At 52.4% G+C, this 17,685-nt stretch overlaps 2 protein-coding genes across 3 annotated transcripts; both read left to right on the top strand.

Annotated features, from left to right (window-relative positions):
- The first annotated feature begins 6,623 nt into the window (after nucleotides 1-6,623).
- Nucleotides 6,624-9,300, top strand: CCL21 (C-C motif chemokine ligand 21). Its single transcript, XM_010725225.4, has 4 exons — nucleotides 6,624-6,777; nucleotides 7,433-7,553; nucleotides 7,638-7,791; nucleotides 7,989-9,300. The coding sequence occupies exons 1-3, from the start codon at nucleotides 6,711-6,713 to the stop codon at nucleotides 7,774-7,776; spliced, it is 327 nt and encodes a 108-aa protein (XP_010723527.1). The 5' UTR covers nucleotides 6,624-6,710; the 3' UTR covers nucleotides 7,777-7,791; nucleotides 7,989-9,300.
- Nucleotides 9,301-12,573: 3,273 nt separating this feature from the next.
- On the top strand, nucleotides 12,574-15,332 carry CCL19 (C-C motif chemokine ligand 19). Of its 2 annotated transcripts, XM_019610322.3 has the most exons (5): nucleotides 12,574-12,955; nucleotides 13,446-13,569; nucleotides 13,865-13,961; nucleotides 14,179-14,253; nucleotides 14,342-15,332. In XM_019610322.3, exons 1-5 carry the CDS (start codon nucleotides 12,898-12,900, stop codon nucleotides 14,360-14,362), a joined length of 375 nt encoding a protein of 124 aa, XP_019465867.1. In that variant the 5' UTR covers nucleotides 12,574-12,897; the 3' UTR covers nucleotides 14,363-15,332. The 2 variants fall into 2 exon arrangements, with proteins under 2 accessions (XP_019465867.1, XP_003213424.1); XM_003213376.5 differs by lacking the exon at nucleotides 14,179-14,253 and having other exon boundaries at nucleotides 12,620-12,955.
- The last annotated feature ends 2,353 nt before the right edge of the window (nucleotides 15,333-17,685 follow it).

Genomic DNA, 17,685 nt, shown 5'->3' with positions numbered 1-17,685 from the left:
TCTGAGTCCTTCGGCTCAGCGGATGGCTACAGGCAGCATCCAATGGTCTGGAAGCAGTGTGGGGCTGGAAATTCCCTTTGGGGCTGGGGATCAGGCAGCACGGCTGTTTACAGCAAGGGAGCAGCAGGGAAGAGTTACAGGGCCAGGCACCGAGAGACCTCCCGGCAGCGTCCGCCTGCCAAAGCTTCGGAGACACGTCACGTGGATGGAGACAAGACTGACCAACTTGTTGGGTTAGAGGAGCTCTGAGGGTGTTTCTTATTTTCTAGGGTATTGTGGAAACCGGATGCTGTAAACATGGGAGAGGTCAACATTGCAATAATTGTGTGGAATAAACCGTTGGCCATGGCCAACCACAGTGATGGAGAACTACTTGCAGGTCTTTTGTTTCTTTTCAAGCTCTGCAGCTTTGAGCCAGTATTTGTATCTGACAAGTACGTTTGTAGGACAAATTTGGTGGAACACAAAGTATTTGGGTGCCTGTAAAGGCTGCACACCAATCTCCTGCTCCCTATTACAGACACCTATTATATCTTCCCAGTGCCGTAAAGGGAGATTCTGTCTTGCTTACACCATATCTCTTTGAAAATCTTTTTATGAGTCCTTCTTCATCCTTTTCTCAATACCTTATCCTTTTTCCTTCTGAAAGGCTGACACCAGAATGGACTGTGTCAGCAGCAGTCTGCTGATGTGCACGTGCATGGACATACATCACTTCCAAAGTTCAGAGTGTGATTCCCTGGCAGTAGTGCCAGCCATGAGTTTTGTAAGCACAGGTTATTTTGGCTGCTGAAACTCCTGAAGTTGAGCATTCTGGTAGACTGAAGGACCATCTGTATTATGCTTACACAAGAGTGGCTGGCCTGATTGATCTGAGCTCAGTCAATGATAGTTCCTGGCCTGAGATCAGACAGGACAAACATACCCATTTCTTCTGTCCTTCATGTTTATCAAAATAAAGCTCCCTAACTATGGCCTTTCAGTCTCTGCAGCAGTCTGGCTGTTCCCAGTGCAAAGCAGCTGGATGATTCTCCCAGAGCTAAGACGGGTGCTACCACTGCAAGGTCTTGGGGGACTTTGGCAGGCAGATGCTTCCGGGAGGTCTCTTGGCACCTGGCTCTGTAGCTCTTCCCTGCTGCTCCCTCACTGTAAATAGCCATCCTGCCAGATCCCCAGCCCCAAAGGGGTTTTCCAGCCCCCCGCTGCTCCCAGCCTATTGGACACCGTCTGCAGCCACCCGCTGAACTGAGGGGCTTGGATGTTCGCCGGCTGGATGGAGCATCTCAAGCAGAGTCCCAGATCCACACAATGTTTACCCCACGCTCTTCCCCTTTGCCTCCTTTGGAGACCAATTTGGAGGCCAAGCCATATGGCCAGTCCCATCTTCCCAGATCTTCGGTGTATCTGAGTTAATTTCACCTCTGTACATGTCTGCAAGGAAGTTGATCTTCATCATGTGATTGGTGCAGAGTACCCCTTGATGTTGCTCCTGGCTGCCAAAATGACTGTCAAGTCACTGCTTGTGCCTTAAAGCATTGTCTCATTATAGAGTCAGTGCTGTTGGCTTTTGATGGCTTCACTGCTCTGCTTGTATTAGTCCTAATGATTAGTCATGTTTAGAATTTGAACTCATAACTTCTTCCTATTGCTTAATTGTATCCGGCAGAAGAGACCTGTGCATTGTGGAGCAGGGCTCTCTGAGCAGCCCCAAACATTTCCTCTCTATTCAACAGCTGTTTCCTCTCCATGCAATTTCTGGGAAGAGTTCAGGCACCATTCAGAGGCTGGTACTGGTTCTGTCTGAAGGCACTCATGGTACACGAAGCTACCACTCTACAAGCCCATGCCCAATGCAAAGCTTGACATCTCCTCACTTCATGGACTTCAATCCTGTCTCTTGGCTTTCTCTCCATCTCCAGACATTTGCATTTTCTGCTGTTGGGTTGCTGCTTCACTATTTGATGCTGAGCTGTGAGCAGAGCTGAAGGACATCCAGTTCCCAGCTTACTTGATGCTCTAACATCTTCTACAAACCCTCCAGAGCCTTCTTGGTGTTTTGCTTCATTTCCCTTCAGCAGCCTTTAATTTCTTTCCCCCCCCTCCTGCCAAGCTTGCTGCATGTGCCAGATCCTGTCTGCTCTATGCAGTTGGATTACATTCTCTCTGGCCAAGACCTTTGGGGCTAAATTCATGCCAGGGGCAGTGCATGGCTGCTTGGCAGATGCTAGGTGTCTGCGGCACGGCTCTGTCTGCTTTCAGACTCAACATCCCACATCCCTCAGCATAGAGCCCTGAAATGGAGAAGGAGTCGCTTCCTTTCTGACAACACTCAGCTGTTTTCCCAGCAGTTTCCCTAAATCTCTTTGAATTCAAGCTATGCAGGCTGCACTGGGACGGTACCTTGCTCACAGCCCAACCCAAACCTTTCTGACTGCCTGGCTTGGCTGTCACATTGCCTGAGTGATTTACGACTTGTTACCTCTCCGTTTTCCCCAACAGCTGGACTGGTACCAGCAATTCCCACTACATTTTATTTACACTGCAGGAAGGGAAACTGCAGGGATTCTGAATCAAGCCTTGCCATGCTGCTTGATGGGAGAGGAGCTGAACCAATGCTTGGTGACAGGGCTGAGGACCAAGTGAGAGGGTCACTCATTTTGGAGGGTTATGAAAACACAAATTGCCCCACTCTTCCATGCAGCACTCACTTCTTTCTCACTAAGAGCAGGAGCGTCTCACTGTGTCCCATCCCTAACAAACCTTGCCACTCCAAGGATGTCTCCACTGTGCCACAGATGGACCAGCATCACTCCTTCCAGCACGAGCTCAAATATACAAGCTCACACCAGCCTAAGCCCAGAAGATCCCATGTACTGGGCTGTGCATGGCCAAGAGGGTGAAAGCAGCATCCCGTTTTTTTCTAGTTGGAAGTGGTAACAAAAGCCAGAGCCAGCCCAGCCCCTTGCTTTTGGATCAGGAGGGGTAGTGCTATGGGCAGCGCTGTACACCACGCAGAGGATGAAGAATAGAACATCTTGCCATGCTAATCACCCAGGTTCCTCTCACCACTATCAGTACCATTTCACCCCATGCACATTTTTTTACGCATTTTTTCCTGTGCATTTTTTTCATCTGCTTCCAGAGTTGTTTAACACCTCCATGGGCGTATGGGTGAGTAAAGGGTTAATTCCTAGCATGACACTCAGCTGGGAAAATGCCTTTCTTTGGGATCAGAAGGAATGGGGTACACGGGGCACAACTCTCTCTCTGCCCAAAGACACCAAAGCCCTGCGGTCCCAGTACCCGTTTATGGGGAGGAGAGTCCCGGGTTGTGCTTCCCAGCACGCTGTGCTCACTCCGCTCTTCCCATCAGCCCTGCTGCACGCCGAGGATAGGGAGGCAGCCGGCGCGTGTGCCGCTGGCTTCCAGCAATTCTTTTCCCGTTTCCTAAGGATGCCATGAAGCACGTTTCTATACGGTGTGGGCTGGCAGGCGGCCCACTCCCCTTCCCAGTGGTAGGGGCTTTCCAGGCTGGGCTCAGCGAGGTGCCTCAGTGGCTTTCTCCTGGGAATCGGGGGCTCTGCGGGAAGGAATTTGCTGGTCAGCGGGTTGAGTGAAGCTGAACGACCCTGTTCCTGTTAGCAGTGACTTTAATTTGGATGCAGCATCCAAAAGGATTTGGAAATTCCCACCCCCCAGCTTGGGTCTTCTGGATGCCCTCAATCCATGCATGCAGCTGAGAAGCCTCTGTGGCCGGTCCTGACTGAGCTGAGGAGCAGACCCGTTGTCTTGTCATGCACAGGGTGCTCGGAGCAGAGCTGCGGTAGCTCTGGGGGCTCTCCTGACATGGGGAATGAGATGCCAAACTGCAATGCAGCAAGCTGGGGAAGCAATTCATAAACAAACCCCAGGCTCTGGCACTGGGGTGAGGGGTGCATACAGAATATTTGAGATGAAGATCTGAGCAAGTCCTGCAAGCTGCTGGGGTGATTTCAGTCTTGAAAAAGTCTTGCAAGCAAGGTGGATGTGGTCCCTGACTCTTTTTGCCTATAGGTCCTGTGGGTCATTGCAATCTCTCCTCTCTTCCTGCAGTCTGGATACATGGCTTGAGCTGCCCAAACCTGTGGTGCTGCAGCATCGGAGGGTATTTTCCAGCCTGCAGAAAGGCACCCTGTCTGGTTGTATTCTTCTCCCTGTACCTATCTCTACCACTGTTCCTGAGCTCTGGTGGCTGCGGGAGCCCAAATTAGTGAGCAATTGGTTAATTAATTAATACAGTGCAAGAAACTGTGCCTGTCCAGAGCAGGGCAGTGCAGCTCCTGGAGTCTGCTGGTGTTGGAGAGCCCTAAAAAAACCTTTCCTCTGTCTCCCAAAATTTAGATCTGCCTCAAGACCCCTTGCAAACAGGGATGCTCATCTCTATCTTCCTGCCAGAAATGCCTTGCTTTCATTCTGGACGTGAGGGATAGGAGACAGAGGAGAGCACATAAGGTGAACTGGGGGATTTTGGAAAGGGAGGCAGGAGTGGAAGTGGGCACAGATCCTCTGCCCAGGTTACATGTGGCTCTGCACATTGCCTAGCCTGTGCCCACAGCAAGAGCATGCTGCTGGGTTCGCCTGCCCTGATCTTGTGCCCCTCCAAAACAACTATTCTGAGAGGAATGGTGTGAGGGTCCACTCAGCTGTTTTCTTTGTGATACAGATTTCAGTGACCAGAAAATTGCTAAAAGTGATGCCTCAAAGGAAGAACATGCCCTGACCTTGCTCAGCAGCTCAGACCGTGTTTGGAGCTGGCCAGAGGATGCTACTACATTGGCTTGAAAACAAGAAAGCAAGGGACTTTCCAGGAGCAGCCAGAGCTGGGACCAGGCAAGGAATCATGTGGGGCTCTGTGTAGTTTCTCAAAGCTCTCCTGGGGTAACTGACTTATTCTAGGGGCAAGCAGTGGCATCTCTCCCGTCCATTTGCATCGCTTACCTTGACATCATATGGGCACCAGGACAAGCCTAATCAGGGTGGATGGCGGGGGGGGGAGGGGGGAAGGAAGAGTGGTCTTGCTTCTCCAGCACGTGGATCTGTGGTGGGACAGAGACACTCTAACTATCCCAGATGTGCAAGGCCAGGGCATTCCCCCTGGTGCTCAGAGATGCCACTGATGCTTTGGAGTTGGAGCGACATCTGATGGCATGTGGGGATTTACACTGCCAGGTACTATGGGGAGATGCACCCACAGGCAATCTGCTGCTGCCCATGGACCATTGCCCCTTCTGTGTAGAGAGCTCAGGCATCTTATCAGTGCTCTGCTCTCTGCTGGGACTTTGTTCTCCCCCCTGGGTTACTCATTGCCATCGATAATTGATAATGAGGGTCTTATCAGGAATGTTTTAAACTTCTGGAGCTTCACCAGCAGCACACTGGGGCTCAGGCAGCAGAACTGAAGGAGGAGCTCAGACCCCTCGTTACAAATGGAGAACGCATGAGGGCTCTGGGGACACAATCAACATGGTCAGCAGAAGGGATGGAGGCTAGGCTGGGTCAGGAGGGTCTGTGATAGGGGGAAGGTGATAAAGGGGCTCTTTGCTAGTGGTGACTGCCCAGGGAGCTGAAGGGATGGTGGGACCCAGTTCTTCTCAGAGGGACCCTGGGTCTGGGTGAGAAGAAGCAGTACAGGATGCACCCAGGGAAATTCCAATTAAACAGAAGGGAAAATGTTTTCAACATGAGAACATTTTGAGTGTTGGAACAGGTTGCCCAAACTGTTGTGAAATCTTCATCCTTAGTCGTGAAATCTTGATCCTCAGTCTCTTCCAGTCTGTGGCATGGTGACTGAACCCTTTCTTTGGGTTTTGCCACTGCAGTTGAGCTCCCTCAGAATCACTTCTTGCTAGATGTGTGCACAGCATGTCCTGCTGCAGAGCTCGCCCTCTCCTACCTGAGGGACAGTGCCTTGGGCTTCAGGAGGATCTCACCAGCTGTTTCCCTCATCTGGTTGAGTTCCCTGCTCAGCCTCAGGTCCCCACAATATAGTGACACAAAGAGGGTGCAGACATTCTGGATCTTCACATATGCAGAGGGGGAGCAAGCTGTGCTATCTCCCCCAGCCCCATTTGCAGTTTGGACCTGCACATCCCAATATTAGAGATGTACTTAGAAGTTTTGGGGGACCCCCAAAGTAGCTTCGGAGAAGAGCTGAATGAGCACGGATGTGGGGGTCACATTCAGCTCCTTCTCACCTACATCAGGAGTATGTCTTGTCTTGGAAGCAAAGCACAGGCTGGGGAATCAGAAGATTCCCTCCCTGGTTTCCCTGATGACTTGGCCACCTGCCAGGGTCACTGCCTGCGGAGCCAGCAGGCAAGCAGTAGCAGCTGGGAGCAGGCAGCGGCAGGTTATAGGATGGGGTAGGAAACAGGAGCCCAGAAATTACCTGGACGTGCCGGGGGTTGTGTCTCCGGTGTGCCCCCCACGTGGCACCCTGTGCTGTGCTGTGCTGGGCAGCCAGGAACAAGACAGAACAGGTTTGTAAAGGGGGGCTCACTGCTTACGGGAAACTTCCACCCTCCATCTCCTCCATCACACAGCCTCTAGTGGGCTGACTGCCAGGGGGACTGAAAACGAAAGCAAAGCAACTGCAGATAAATTGGAGCAGCCGAAGCTCAGGACAGCAGTGTGTGTCCTGCTGCTCAGCATCGCGAGGCTCAGCACCCACCATGGCCCTGCGCATCCTGCTGTCTCTGCTCCTGCTGGCTGCTTCTCTCCTGCTCCACCAGGCTGAAGGTGAGGGCTGTAGGGAATGTGGGGGTTAGGGCTCTGCACAGAGTGCTGTGGCCCTGAGAGCACAGGGTGGTGGTGCAGTGCAGGTGGGGTGTTTGGATGTCAGGGTGGGGTGGCAGCACCCCAAGCTTGGGGGCAAAGCAGGAAAAAGAGGTCTCATTGCAAAGAGCCCATTCCTGCTTCCCCCCCATAACAGCAGTGCAGAGGTGGCACTGTGAGTCACATATCCCTGCAGTGGGGCACTGGAAGGCAGGGTTCCCATCCTTATTTTGGTGCCCCAACATCATTCCCCTGCATTGCTCAGGGGAAGACGTAGAAGTAGTTGGATGGAAGGAAGGTGTTTTTAGTTTGCATTTAGTTTTCCCAGCTCTAATTTGTTAGGAATAGGTGATGAATTGTATGAATCTCTCTTACGTTGAGATGTTTTGCCCATGACTGGAGGAGGTAAGTGGCTGTTCTCAACTCGTGAGTCTTTTTTCATCCTGTTCTCTCCCCTTGTTCTTTTAAGGAGCAGTCTGTTGGAGCTGACCTGCCTATCAGTGTGAAACAATCACAGCATCACTCCCAGGAGCAATGCCTCACACTGTGCTTCCCTGGGTTGGGAAGGTGCCTTGGCTCAATGGGGACCAAAATCTCACACGTCTCCTCTGTCCCACAGGTGTGGACAATCCGGCCTCAGACTGCTGCCTGAAGACCAGCCAGAAGACCATCCCCATCAAGCTGGTGAAGACCTACAGCATCCAGGGCCCTGAGTCAGGATGTGTGCTGCGTGCTGTTGTGTAAGTACTCCATTGTGGTTTGAGCCCTCCCTCCCTGTGTGCTCCTTCTTATTCCACAGCAAACCCATCTGCCCATACTCCCAGGTTCACCACCAAGAAGAACATGAAAATCTGCTCCTCTCCTACCGACCCCACTGTCCAGAAGCTGATCAAGAGCCTGGACAACAGAAGAAAAAACCCTTCCCAGCGCAAACCCAAGAGGCAGAAGAGGAAGCAGGTCTAAGCCAGGCCTGGAGAAGTAAGTGGGGGGCAAACTGGGAGGGGGGGATCACAGGGTGGAGGAGGGATGGCAGCGGTGCTGCCCCGCATCCCAAATCCACCTCCTCAGCAACCTGGGGATGAAGTTGGTGGCAGAAATGCTTGGGACACTGCCTCACAGCCACAGATTGGGGTGTGCTGAGACACTCACTCTCTCCTTGCCCTCCTCTCCCCTAGGACAAGCACTTTCCCCACTGACCACCGACCAGCAATGGACACCTGCAGCATACTCACCTTCCAGCACTGGGGCAAGAGGGGACTGTGCTCTGCCCCACATCCCCCTCTCCTCTGTTGGCACCCCCTCTCCCCAGCAGGGAGCTGAGCCCCAGCAGTGAGCACCTTCACCATGGTGGGGGGTTCCTGCAAGGCACCTGGTGGGATGGCAGCTTCATTTGGGGATATTATACATTTGTATTTATATTAAAGACTCTGCTTTACACAGTTGCACCTGGAGGGCTCTGCTTGCAGCTTCACAGAGCACCCTGTATGCTGCAGACTGGCTTTTCTGGAAGATGGCTCTTATATTTTTATACCAAATAAATGATAGCTGCAGTTCATTCCCCTCTAGTCCACTTGCTCCTTTCCAGCTTCCAAGCAGCAGTGCCCAGGGCCACTAACACCCATGGTGGCTGAGAGCAGCATGGGGACTGCAGGTTCTGCTGCAGTGCTGGGCTGGGGCGTACCTTTGGCTTTTACAACAAGCTGTTGCAGTATCACAGTAGGAAGATAGTTTTTTTTCCAAATATCCTTTGATTTTTTTCAATCCTTTTTTTTTAGGTATAAAATTGCAATGAAGTCAGAGCAAACTTTTCATTTTAGTGCAATTTTACTGCTTTGTCCTTACTTGTTTTTGCTGTATTCAGAGATTCAGACATTATTAAGCAAAGTGCTTTGCTTTCAGGAATGATGAAAGAAACTCTCTTAGGCTTTCTTCTCCAAAACGAAATGTGTGCATGGTGGAAATAGTGCATGGAAAGCTATGCAGGTGCAGCAATAGAAGAATCTGCAGAATTCATTGCAGATACAACAGTGTGCAGCTCTATCAAACCCCGAGCACACTGAAAGGTGAGGCTGCAAGCAGGTGGGTGGACAGATCTCCTGTTTGCAGTCTCCAGGCTGTGCTGAGGAACAATGGAAAGGCTCTGTAAAAGCCACAGTGCTGTTTGCTTTTGGCCTTCAGATGTGGACTTCAGTCAGTAAGGGTCTATTAAGCTGTATGATTGTAGTAATAGGATTTGTGGGGCTTAACAATTTCAGCATAGGAAGTGTGCTGGCTGGGGAACATTTGTAGCTGAGTGCTTCTATTGAGTGCATTTATATGGCTGATTGCTTTATCTGGTGAACGTTGAGGTGTATTCTTTTAAGACTGTAAAGAAACTGTGAAGAACCCGATACCGACCCTGGGCACTGAGCCGGCCCTGTGCCACAGTGCGGCTGTCTGGGCTCCAGGCAGGATGCAAGACAATAAAACATATCCTTCAAACACAAACACAGTCCTTCCGGCTCTCGTGATGGTCTCTGGGGAGAGTGGGAGAGGTGGGGAAGGCGGGTTAAGGTGAAAGGGCTGTACTGCACATCATCCCCACAGCCGTGACTTCGGCTCAGCAGTGCTCCTGTGCTCTCTGGGATGTTAGAGGAGTTATTAATGGGGCTGTGATCTGCTCTGGACACACGGGAGTGCATGCGCAGGCATCCGGCCGGGGCTGACGTGAGGCTGCAAGCCACCCTCACTGCAAAACACTGTTACAGAGGAAAAAAATGTAGCAGAAACCTCAGATGGGAACTGACAAAAAAACTGCTGTTGTGCATGGCAGGTGCAATAGCACCAGGGAACACTCCAATGATATTCTCTGAGCAACAGGCTGGAGGAACAGCACTGGGCTGGGGGAATTTCCAGGAGCTGGGCCACCCTGGAGCAGACAGGATTAGGTGACAAGCAGAAAGTAGCCAAGCAAGAAAGAAACCACAACATGCAGCCAAAAGAAGGAAAGTCCTGAATGTGAGCCAAATGATCTGTTCAGCAATTACCCGGTACAGATGAGGCTCCTGGCAGCACAGCATGCTGGGCTGGGATGCTGGGCTGAGCTCCAGTGATGCTCACCTGGGGACACATGCACAGGGTTGGTCCTTCCGTGCTGCACCGCTGACAACACAAGGGAGCATGTGCACTGCAGCTCTGCAGATTGGTGCTTACAGGGCTACATGGGTACTAGAAGGGCAGTGATCTCCAAAACTGTGGTGTGTAGACACATGCCCTGCAGGAAGGTGGTTTCCTCTGGACCTTCTTTCCCTCAGTAGTGGAACTAAGGGAGGACTGTGGGTTATTAAGTGAGAGATATGCTGGAGAGCCAGCATTTCCAACCACACCACCCTCCTGGGCTCTGTCTTCCTGCTTCAGCATGGAGATGGAGAAGTGGATGGAGGGCAACGGGGCTCCCAGTCTCCCCAGTGTCAGTCACTTAGGAACTGGCACAGAACTGCCTTCCTGTTAGCCAAGACCTCAAGACCCTCTTTGCTCTTTTCTGGCCAAAGTCAAGTGTTCACTGTTTTTTTCCTTAATTCCATTTTAACCAGATTGACTAAATTCCCTCAGCTGGAGGAGATCCCAAGGAGATCCTGGGCGCCACGCTGCAGTGGGACTGAGATGCTGTAGGAGACATGTGGAAGCCTCCCATGTCGGGAGGCTGTATTAGAGGCATGGAAATCAAAACAGCTGTGATGCAGTCTCATATTTCTCAATGAGGTGAATGCAGCCAGGCCAGATCCTGCCACAGGGGCTGGCTGTGTCTGGAGCTTGCTGGAATTCCCCCTTTGCCCTTTCTAGCTCCTTGGCTTGGAGATGGAGAGCAGAGCACTGCACAACAACCTGGTGAGAGGGGGTCTCAAGGAGGACAGCAGCATGACTGGTGCCTCCTGAACAGAGCCCAGGGATGAATGTGATGATGTGTAACAATAGGTTGGATTTCCTATGGGAGTCCCCCTCCTCTCATGCATTGTTCCCACTTTCATTAAGAAATTCTTGCTCAGGAGTGAGTGCAAATCACACCAGAGTGGGGGGGGAAGGGAGGAGATGGTCGCTTGGATGTGCTTTGTGGCTGACCACATTCTTCTTAGAAATCTCGCTGACCCCAACAGAGGGGGAAACCCATCAACCCCTTTTCCTAACGTGGAAAGCCCCTTTCCTCACTCTCTCATGGCCCTCCTGGGGAGCAGAAGTGACTCCAGCAGCCATGCTTTCACCCACTTGGCACTGGGAAAGCTCTCCATGTCACATGCAGGAAAGCAGAGCCTCAGTATCTCTCGGGCTGAGGGCTGCTGGAGGTGTTGCAGGAGTTAATCTCCCCCTCCCCCCCCACAGGATGCACCCCCACACCTTCTGCTCATGGCCTGTCCTTTGCCATGAGGACAGGGCCTGCAGAAGTGCCAGGAGGGGAGATCCCACAGGAAGGGACCTCCAGCACTCCCTGCTGATCCTGCACCATCCTCCTTGCCACAGGATCTCTGCCAGCATCAAGGGAGAATGAGTGGAGATCAGGTCCCAGCCTGCATCCACATGGGACTGATGAATGATGTTAATCCTCTGCTGCCTAAATTCCTCTTCCACCCACCAAGATTTCTTTGCAGTTAATAAGCTTGGAGAGTGCTGAAAGTGGGAGGGTCTGAACTGCAGCTATGCTTGCACATCCTGTTTGCACTGCTCCTTTTGCCTGCCAGCTTCGTCCTGTCCCCTCCGGCAGTACTCACATGCTGGGCACGGGTGCAGCTGGAGGAAGGGCTCTCCTGATGGAAAGCACAGCTCCGTGCACAAGGTGGCACCAGCAGCCACACAGGGATGAGGCACTTTGGCAGGCGGCATGGCTGGAGCTTCCTCTTCTTATCCTGGACTACGGAAGGAACAGCTCACTATCTCCTGCTGTGGGGAGCAGAGGGATCTCCTGTCCCCAAGGAGATCTTTGTCCTTGTCTTGCAATCTCCACCGAGGTGCAAGGAAGGGCTGAAGGTGAAGCAATGGAGAGGGTGCAGGGGTGGAGATTTCAATCCAAGATTTGACTATCCTTGTGGGGAAATATTTTTCCTAATTTTAATGGGCATTTCCCTGAGTGCAGCTGGTGCTTCTCTCCCTATCCCCAGTTTCCAAGAGGATCCTGGCTCAACACCTCTCCAAATGCCCACGGGGTGAGATCCCTTCCACTGTCCCTTCCACAGGCTGCATCCCCCATACCACACACCAGGGCTGGAGCAGGCTGGCTGAGGGGGTGGTGTTGGTGGCACTCTCCTGATGGTGACCTCAAGGAGGGACAGCCTCTGTCTCTTCTCTGCTCCGAAGGTTTGCAGCAGGAGTGTGCTCTTTGCTCCTGGTGATGCCTGCACGAGCAGCGAGAGCTGGCAGCCAAGCCTCCCTAGGGGATTTCTGCCCATGCTGAGAGTATGCATTTGCAGAAAGATATGCAGCTGTCTTTGGCCATGAGCCCATTTGCTCCAGGGACACCTGGAAACTACACTGTCCTTTGGCATGTATGCTCAGCCAAGCTCCATCCACCAGCACTGCACAGATGCTCCAAGCTCAGGCAGTTCTGAATGTGTCTGGTGTGCTGGCAGTGGGGAGGGCATGGAGGTGGAGGGGCAGCCAGGCTCCTGCAAACAGGTTGGAAGCTTTAAAGGGAGCCAAGCAGCTTCAATATACACTCATCTCTGGGTGATGAGCCCCATCCAGTGGGGATGTCCCAGAGAGGTCTTGGAGGAGGGAGTGGGAAATGCACAGGATGAGATCCCATAAGTGTTTTCCCAGAGGCCAGGGGTGAGGATCCTGACCACAGGCCCCATGCCCTGAGAGGACACTTGGCTGTTGGGAGGCTGAGCAGCTGGCTGCAGGGAAAGCTGATGGGATGTTCGGGAACTGCACAAAGATCGAAATGCTGCATTGTGATTTCCCACCCGTCTTCACAAAAGAAAGTGAAACGGGCTGGAACAGATAAATAGGCAGTGGAGAACACAGCAACAGATCGCAGCAAGCTGTGCAGAGCTCACCTCTGCTGCCCGGAGCACCACCGTCTGCAGCCTCTCCTCTGCCTGACTCAGCGACACAATGCAGCAGCTGCACCTTCTTTGCCTTTGTCTCCTGGTGCAGAGATGTATCCTGAATGGTAAGAAGGAAGCTTTACGGGTGCTTTTCTTGCAGAAGGGCTAGGAGCCAGCTTCTTGTTTGCTTTTGCATTTGCAGAAGTAATACAGGGATTCACTGCTGGGGCTTTGCAGCAGCCCTCTTGAATGCTCTGCTGGTAACCCGTCCAAGAGGGACTCTGTACTGCCCGAAGTCCGCAAAGGATCCTACACAGAAAACTGTGCTGGGAACAGGCGGTGGAGCGTTCCTGCCCCCCTGTGCCCTAGCTCAGCCTGCACACTTGATCTGTGTGCTTCCTTTTGCCCCCGTGTTCCTTCTTCCTTTGCCTAAGCAATCCCTAGCACAACGGGGAGCACCCCTGGCACTTGGAGCACTGGTCTGGGGACAGGAGAGGGCTCTAGACATGCAGGATTGCCCCCACCAAGTGGTCGTCTTCCTGCCCCACTCCGCAGCCCCACTGTCCACGGAGCCCAGGAGCGATCTCAGTAACACGTGTGCTGTTCCTCCTCCAGTGTACGCTGGCAACAACGTCCTCGACTGCTGCCTGCGGACCAGCGAGAAGCCCATCCCCCGGCGGATAGTGCAGGACTACCGGATGCAGCTGGTGCAGAATGGCTGCGACATCCCTGCCACCGTGTAAGAACCGTAGTCCCATGATGGGTGAGGGATGGAGCATGCAGGAGGCAGGGAGGGAGGCACAGCAGGGTGAAGGAGGGGTGAGCTGGGTTTGGGGAATACGGAAGGATGCCAAAGAGAAGGGAAGGACATGCAGGACAAACCTGCTGGGAGGTGAAAATCTAGGGAAAATGAGGAGGAAAGTCATCACAAAGTGGACTTGGAGGAGGATGGTGATGGAGGCAGTGGGTGAGAATTCGAGCTATGCAGAAACATCTTCAGAACATCTCTTTCTTTTCCCCTGTGGACCTGGCAGGTTCATCACTACGAGGGGCAAGCGGCTCTGTGCCCCACCCCAAGCTCCATGGGTGCTGCGCCTCCAAGAGAAGCTGGATGCCAGCTCTGCTGGGAAGGTGGGAGCTGGGCCACGCTTCATGCATGCACTGGGGAATGGGAACAGCGTGGGGATGGATTGGATCTGCCCCCAGACAGCTTATCCCAGTCCTCGCAGGACTGATGGATACCACAGCAAAAGGCACTGGGAACAAAGCAGAGACCCCTGCTTCTGGGGTCTGGCAATGTGCACCTCCATGGGGAAGGTTTGGGATGAGATTTGTGGGTGCTTTGCAGGCTCTCTTCTTGCCAGAGAGGCGGTGGCTGCCAGTCTCTGGAGACGGTCAAGCTCAGGCTCTGCCCACAGTCCTGGTAACCACTTCGGCTGCAGGGAAGGGGCACTGGGAAGATTCCTGTTTCAGAACCACACTCACCTCAGCTGGGTTTTTCTCTTTCCCAGGTCCCAAATCAAGGCAATTAAGCTATGCAGGAACATGTGCCCAGTCCCAGCACCCAAAGCAGGGCTGACTCCCTGTGAATCTGAAGCTTGTGAAGCCATGAAGCCAACCCTGCTTCTATGCCATGCTGTGGCGCATGGGACCAACCCTCCTTGGGACTGGTGTCAGTGCGCAGTGCTGGGCACAGCTCTTCTGTTCTATCTTCTCCCTTCTGCCACTGTTGTGACCGAGAAACCTGCATCTGGCCAAGCCAGGGGCTGCTTGACAGGAGTCTTGGCCTCAAGGGTTCTCAGCATCACCCGTGCCACTATCGAGGCTGAGGAGTTGATTTGATGAACTGATCTGCAGATGAGTTTGTTGGGATCTCAGCCTTTCTGTGGTCTCATTTCCATCACTGGTCTGTTCCCTTGGGTTTCCAACATCAGCCTCGAGCCTGAGCCCTTCTATATCCCTGGGAACGGCTGCTCAGTAAAAACTGCACAGGGATGAATAGGAGAGATGGGGATGTCCATTTGCCACCATGCTGATTCCATGTTGTTCTCAGGGAACAGGTGGCACAGTTTTCTCTCTTGAGCCTGACTCCCTTGCAGCTTTCTCCCAGTGCACTTTCCTGACAGGTGGAATGGAGCCAGGGCTGGCATCTGGGACAGCCAGGCAAAGGTGCACTGGGGGAGATGTCCCATCCTGGCACTGCTGGGTGCTGTGGCACAACTGGTGTCCACTTGGCCATGGCCTGGCCTGCAGGATGCGAGTGGGTGATGGGTATCACTCAGGGATGTTGCCATCCTTCTCGGTCCCTGAGCCTGCCACCATCATCAAAGATTGCTCTTGGCAATGATGCAGGAGCAGTATTCACAACGTGCTCAGGTATTTGCTGCTAGGTCTATTCAGTGCAATAATTACAGGCATTAGCTGCTTCCTTCTTTCCTTTCTTCTTTTTTAAAAGAAAAAAAAAAAAAAGCTGTGATTTTGTTAAATAAAAAGAAAAGCCTATGGGTTGTTGGCTTGCCTTGTGTTTGAGCGCAAAGAACAGTGCAGAGTATGGGAGTGTGTGGAACGTAGGGTGATAAAAAGGGCTTTCAGGGATGAGGGATGATTTCAGAGGGTGAAGGGTGGGAGGGAGCACGGAAGGGGAGATTTAGGCTGGACGTTAGGAAATACTACTTTTCTGAGAGAGTGGTCAAGCACTGCAATGGGCTTCCGAGGCAACTGGTGGAGTCACTGACTGTGGAGGTGTTCAAGGAACATTTGGATTTGGTATTGAGGGACATGGTCTTGTGAGTACTATTGGTGATGGTGGATGGTTGGACTGGTTGATCTTGAAGGTCTTTTCCAACCTTGGTAATTCTGTGATTCTGTGAAGTGTTGCACCTCCCAGCTGCTGGGAATGGGAGCTTTGCCCTTGTGGTAGAGGGAAACTGAGGCACAGCATGCTCAGACTGGCCTGCACCTCCGTACCAGTGAGCAGCTAGACTGCACAAGAGGAAGAGCTTTTGGGGAAATGCAGCCTGGTGAAAATCCCAGCGTTCTGCTCCTAGGCATCCATGGGTACGACACAGCTTCTGCCCCTCATCACCAATGAGCTAGGAGTCCTGGGTTGCTTTGCTCTCAGGTCTGTGCACCACAGCTATGTACAATCAAGTGTCTAAAACTAAGCCAGTCTGCCATAAGGTTTGCTGCCCTAAAATGGTCTCAGGTCCCCTTGGGAGTTGCCCTTTCACCCAGTACGTTCCATACGTTGGAACAAAACTGCTCCTTTCTGCTAAAGCTTGGGACATACATGCAGGTGCTATCTGTGGCAAGCGCTATGCTCTTGCTCATGACTGTTATTTGAACACAGGTTAGGAGCACCTGGGAGACTTTTTGAGGGCAGGAAGGATGTGGCCACCATCTTGTCCCAGGATGGCATCCGTGGGGAGCAGCACGGGGATGCCTAGGCAGCTGGTGGCTGTTGCCACCAAGCCCTTTTACCCTCCTGTTCAGCTTCTCCCTTTGCTGGTGGCTAGGGTTTCTTTCTCAAGTGTTCTCCCCCCACCACGGTCCTTCTGCTCCATGTGCACTTGCAGTGCCCCAGGCTTGGCTGTCTCTCACCGTAACTTTCCCAGAGCCCTTTCCCCTGCTCTGTCCCAGCTCATTAAGCACAGTGACAGCTCTAGCAATATAATCCTGAGGAGCAGGAGGAGGAAGGCTGGTATGGGAAGAAAAGCCAAGACAAACGATATGAGTGGGAAGGGAGTGTAATTGGTGCTTGCTTTGGCAGAGTCACACTGCTGCTCACTCCATGACCTGCGAGGGGCCACAGCAGGGAGGAGGAGGATGCTCAGCATGGATCCATGCCCAGGCTGAGCTGCTGCAGCTGGTGGGCTCAGCTTGAGATAGACCAAATCTATGCTTGGCTGGAGGCAAGGAGTCAAGGGCACTATGCCTTGGTTCCCAACTTTTGCAGACCTTGAGGGAAGGACAGGAGATGCTTCCCTGGACAGCATGCATAGTCCTGACGGGAGAACCTTGGAGCTCTCCATGCTCCTCAGTCTATCTCTTGGGAATCTTTCCAAGCCAGCAGGACTCCACACTTGAAAAAACAAGACAACAAGCAGCACAGAGAGTTTTTCTGATATACGTTAAAAAAAAAGTCAATGACATTTCAGAGGTCATAGTCCTTGGAGAAAGCAGCAAAATGCTGGGTCGCGGCCAAGAAACAATTTCAGTAAAAGTGCTCCAAGTCCTCTTGTTTATCTCTTTCTCTCCGGTTGTGTTTTCCTGCTCTTTGCCTAGCCTCTCTGCATCCACAGAGTGGAAGACTGGGACCTGTCACTCTGGGATGCAGACATGCCCTCAGTAGGTCCAGGGTTTTGTTGTACAGACCACTTTGATATGAAGTATTCTGGAGTGTCAACTGAATCACTCAGGGAGCTTTATCAATTCCTGACAAAAATATTTCTCATGTAATGGACTCACAAGTCATTATAAATAGAAAGCTTTCTAAGGGAGCTGACAAAACAACCCTTCTTCTGGTTACTGTTCTCAAGGCCAGGAAAGAAAAGCAAGGCTATACCTATGCAAGCAAACCAGACATGCTCTGTGTTGTTCTCTGGCCCCAGGTTTAAATGCTGGGATCGTGAGAGCTCTTCTCTTTCACAGAATCATAGAATCATAGAATGGCCCGGGTTCAAAAAGATGATCACCTAGTTTCAACTCCCATGCTATGTGCAGGGTCACCAGCCACCGGACCAGGCTGCCCAGAGCCACATCCAGTCTGGCCTTGAATGCCTCCAGGGATGGGGCATCCATCTTCCAGGCTTGGTGGAAGCTGCCTCAGATGCCTCCCAGGCAGACACAAGACAGG

This window comes from Meleagris gallopavo, chromosome Z (assembly GCF_905368555.1).
Source record: "Meleagris gallopavo chromosome Z, MGAL_WU_HG_1.1, whole genome shotgun sequence".
In the NCBI taxonomy this organism is placed as follows: domain Eukaryota; kingdom Metazoa; phylum Chordata; class Aves; order Galliformes; family Phasianidae; genus Meleagris; species Meleagris gallopavo.
This window is presented reverse-complemented; position numbering and strand designations above follow the sequence as displayed.